At 40.0% G+C, this 5,000-nt stretch overlaps 1 protein-coding gene across 1 annotated transcript in view; it reads right to left on the bottom strand.

The window, feature by feature from the left end:
• LOC143277775 (uncharacterized) overlaps positions 1-5,000 on the bottom strand; it is a 76,544-nt gene that overhangs the window by 14,612 nt on the left and 56,932 nt on the right. The window contains exon 17 of the mRNA XM_076582676.1: positions 2,055-2,177. Within this exon, the coding sequence (XP_076438791.1) occupies positions 2,055-2,177 (123 nt within the window). The remainder of the gene's footprint in view (positions 1-2,054; positions 2,178-5,000) is intronic.

Raw genomic sequence — 5,000 nt, 5'->3', positions numbered from 1 at the left:
ATTCAAAAAGGGCCTTAGCCCCTTATGAAGGGGTGGTGTGTAAACTTATTTCGAAAACATTATGACATACAGTATATGATACAATAAAACAAAACAATACCTAGATTGATAATCAGGAACAACTAAATGACCGGATTTTGAATGCTTTGTGTAGATAAGTTGCAAACTGTCTGACTTCTTCTTCACGACGTGACATTGTAAGCAAAACTAGTTTAAACATAGAAGGCTGAGAGTAATATTTCTGGGGTATGAAATTATATCTTAGTTCACATAACTTTGGACAACAAAACATGAAATGTAATTCGTTTTCTTCTGCCTTTGTGCACAATGGACAAATAAGATCATGATCACTATGCTGTGTGTATCGAAAATGATGAATTGCAATATCTGAAAGCCCAAACTTAAATCTTGTCATGACATATTTTAAATGTTTTGCCAAATTCATGGATAAATACGTTGGGGCACAATGTAAAGAGTTGATCTGATAATACACATGAAATCTATCACTTTCTCGCACATGAGCATTCCATTCTTGCCATCTACAATCAATTAGTCTGGTGCGGAGACTACGAATAAATCCTGAGATATCCCCCACCCCTTGATTAAGCCAAACAAATCCCATACCTATTTCATAGAGTTTAACTCTCACTTTTGTTACCCAATTAATCTTGCCCCTTACATCCAAATCACACAACATATTATAAGCTTTTCTGGGTAATCTTGATTCATCCAATCGTGTTAATTTCAGCCAGTACCTGATGCACCTCACAGCTGAGTTCAGATGTATTGGATACCTATTTGTTTCACCATATATCAAATCATTTGGAGTTTTTATTGATACTTTCAGAAATTTCTTTAACATAAACAAATGGACTTTCTCACAATTCATTGCAGCATTATCAAGACCCCATATTTCTGCGCCATATTGAGTAACAGGTTGAACTTGAGAGTCGAATAATCTAATAAACACTTCAAAAGATTGATTACCTAAACTAGATAACTTTTGCATAATGCACAATGCCGCACGCTTTCCTCTGCTTGCAAGATCTTTACAAGCGACAGTAAAACTCAGTCTTGTTGAAAAATAAAGACCTAAATATTTATATATATTCACAACAGGCATAGCTACTCCTTCATAGACCCAATGTTCTCTCGCTCCCAAATACCCACCCTTTCTAAATACAATGATGTTACTTTTGGACATATTCACATTTAACTGCAGAGCTGTAGCTGCTCTATGTAGACTATTAAGTTGTGTTTGAAGACCAATTACTGTTTCAGACATTAAAACAACATCATCTGCCAAAAGCAGAATGAATAACTGTAAAAGATCTGTAGGGAATTGTGCGCCATGTCTACCATTATTTACAACTTCATGGGTCAATTCATTAATAAAGAGAGAAAACAAAATAGGACTACAAACGTCACCTTGTTTTACACCGTTTGTGCACTGTATATAGTCAGTCATCCTCCCCCCACACCTAACTCTAATCTTCACACAATCATACATACTCATTATACACTTAAGTAATTTCCTTCTCACTCCATATTTTAACAGAATAGGCCATAATATACTTCTATTTATGGAATCAAAAGCTTTTTCAAAATCAATGAAAGCAACATATAGTTTACGGTTAAATGAAAATTGTTTTTGTATAAATGCTATCAAAGTAAACATATGATCTACAGTAGAATATTGCGTTTGAATCCAGCTTGATACTCTCCAGTAATGTTATTATTTTCAACCCAATCTTGCAGTCTGTGATTAATAATTGTGCTATATATCTTACTAGCTGCGTCGCAGATAGAGATACCTCGGTAATTAATTGGATTATTTACATCTCCTTTCTTACACAGAGGGAGAACAATAGACTCAGTCCAGTTTGAGGGATAAATTCCTTTATCGAAAAGAACATTGAAAAACGTTACAAAGAAATCTAAAATCAATTCAGTTTTACATCCATACTTAAATAGTTCCCCAATGATTCCACCTGGCCCGGCGGCTTTACGAGAGAGAGAGAGAGGGAGAGAGAGAGAGAGAGAGAGAGAGCTACCGCATGATGCGCCATAGACATGAGAGATCTCCAAATCACAGGTACACCTAGATTCCTCGCACGTGGCCCCAGCAACGCACTGGTCTGTTAAGCTTCCGTTACACACATCACCGACACCGTGATCTGCACACACACACACACACACACACACACACACACGGACGCGCTCGCACACACACACACACACACACACGCACACACGCACACACACACAGAAGCGCGCACGCAAGTTGCGTACAGTGAAACAAACCCTTATTCTTTCATTGCACAAAATCATTGGTCAGGGATAAAACAGAAAAGAAAAGAAAACCCCTTCACGATAATAATTAAAAAAAAAAAAAAAAAAAAAAAAAAAAAAAAAAAAAAAGCACTAGCAATCTCAGGACGTTCTGATAATTTTTTTTTTTTTTTTTCATTTGAGGAGTGACGCCTGTCCTTCTATGAAAATGCCATGCCCCGTCAAAAAATATCTATGCAAGTCAGCTACAGAAACAGCATCAGTATCAGTATCAGTATCAGTAGCTCAAAGAGTATCAGTAGCTCAAATTCTTTAGAATCGGCAGTTGGAATTGTTCCAGTGCGAGAATGAGAATGTCAACAATTGAGAAATTGGCATATGATTTTGACATTTTATGTCTCCAAGAGACCAGGACAAGTGCAGACAGACCAATACATTTTGAGAATTTCACAGTCTTTCAAAGGAATGAAGGAAGAGGAGTAGCAATCATACTGAACAAAAACCTAAAAAACAAAGTTTCCACCATAAATCTAGAGAAATGGTGTAGCAACTCATGTAAACTAGTGGGGGTGCGCCTCGAAAAAACTGACGGAATTCACAAAAGCATGGTGCTCATCAATGCCTATGTTCACCCAGGAACCTGCACAACAAAAGAGGATTGGGCCTTTTTAGAGGAAATAGAGAACGAACTTGGAGACTCAGTCATTATCTGTGGAGACCTTAATGCAAGATCGAAGCTATGGGACCAGCGGAACACCAACCCACAAGGACTCGCACTTGAAGGAACGATAGGGGAAATTCTTCTCAGCCCATTAACAACCACATCCCCAACTCGCCTTGGAACAAGACAAGGGGACAGTGACAGTGTGATTGACATCGCTCTAACATCTCCAAAATTCAGAGCAGAAATGAATGCAGAGACGCTTCCACACCAAGGCAGTGACCACCTCCCGGTAGTATTCAGTCTACAGAAACTGTCAGATAAACCCTGTATGAAACCGCGTGATCCATTTCAGTATGAAAACAAAGAGACAACCATCATCGAAAAATTAAGACGCAGAAGAAACAAAAGAACGGCACTGAACAGGATGCAAACTATTCAGCCCCCATGGTGGAATACCGACACAGAGAGAGCCTGGATAGAAAAACATGTGGCTGTCAAACTTTGGCAAAAAGAAAAAACAAAACCATCTCCGGACAAAGATATTGAAACAAAAATGAAAGAAAAAAACTAAACAGTTTGAAATCATTGCTCAAGAGGCCAAAAATGACAAGTGGAAACAGTTTTGCGAGGCACTCAGTTATGACTCAACATTGACAGAGTTCTGGCAATTTTATCGTCGCATGGAAGGGAAAACGTGCACAACAACAACCCCAGACATGGTAGACACTGACGGAACCAAGCTTAAGACAAACGAAGAAAAAGGATCCGCCCTGCTCAAACGTTTCATACAACAGAGCGATCAAAGAAACTTAGATGAGAAAAATAAATATGTTGAGGAGTTAAACCAAACCCTTATGCAGACTGGACCTGATGATGACTTGACAATAGATGATCTAAACGAAGCAATAGCTAAATGCAAGAAAGAATCAGCTCCTGGCCCAGACAAAGTTCGCTACTCGGACATCAAGGAACTATCGGAAGAAGACAGAAGCAACCTTTTCAATCTATATCAAAACAGTTTCCACAATGGACATGTGCCGGAGGACTGGACACACAGCTTCTTAAAACCCATACCAAAACCAGGAAAGGACCATCATCAGGTAAGCGGCTACCGGATCCTAACCATGCAAAACATTGCCGGAAAGCTCATGGAACGCATGATAGCCAGGAAACTTGCAAGGGATCTTGAACACAGGCACATTCTCCCTTCAAATCAAGGTGGTTACAGAACAGGCAAGTCCACATGGGAAAACGCAGCTGCTTTTGCATATGAGGTGTATGAAGGATTTCAAAGAAAAGAAGAAACACTAGCAGTAGAAATCGATCTTGAAGATGCCTACAATAAGGTCCAGTTTGCGCACCTCATGGAGCTGCTACTAAGGTATGGAGTAAGTTTGACACTGACAAGATGGATAGCAGCAGCGCTTCAGGAAAGAACCGTCGTCCTACGCCTCGGAGATTGGATGTCTGCACCTTCTAAACTATCCATGGGACTGCCACAAGGGTCTCCGCTTTCTCCTGTCCTCTAAAATGTCTACACGAAGGGCCTTGCAGACTTAAACAACAATGGAATAGCTCGGGTGCTTACTCTTGCGGATGATGGCCTGGTCTTCAAAACTTCGAAAGATGCTCAGGAAAGAACTAAAGCCGTCCAGAAACAACTAAACAATATTGCTCATTGGTGCAAAGACACAGGATCTTCCATCAATCCAGCGAAAGCCCAAACGTTGCTGTGCACCCTCAACAACAGAACCGCGAGCAAATCACCACCTTCTGTGTCACTCGATGGGATTTAGATCGAGAAAACTGAATGCCTACGCTACCTAGGAATACACTTCGACAGGATGCTGACCTTCAGAAAACATACGGAAAATACTGTTCTCAAATGCAAAAAGGGCCTTTCAGTCTTAAAAGCAATGGCAACCAAAGGAATTGAACAACGCCACCTCTTCCTGCTATACCAATCACTCGTCCTCAGTGTGATCGACTACGGACTTGGGCTAACAACACCGTCTAGAAGCAACCTCCTAAAATTAGAAAGAGT

This window comes from Babylonia areolata, chromosome 35 (assembly GCF_041734735.1).
Source record: "Babylonia areolata isolate BAREFJ2019XMU chromosome 35, ASM4173473v1, whole genome shotgun sequence".
NCBI lineage: Eukaryota > Metazoa > Mollusca > Gastropoda > Neogastropoda > Buccinidae > Babylonia > Babylonia areolata.
The sequence above is the reverse complement of the archived record's forward strand: the minus strand, read 5'-3'. Positions and strand labels throughout refer to the sequence as shown.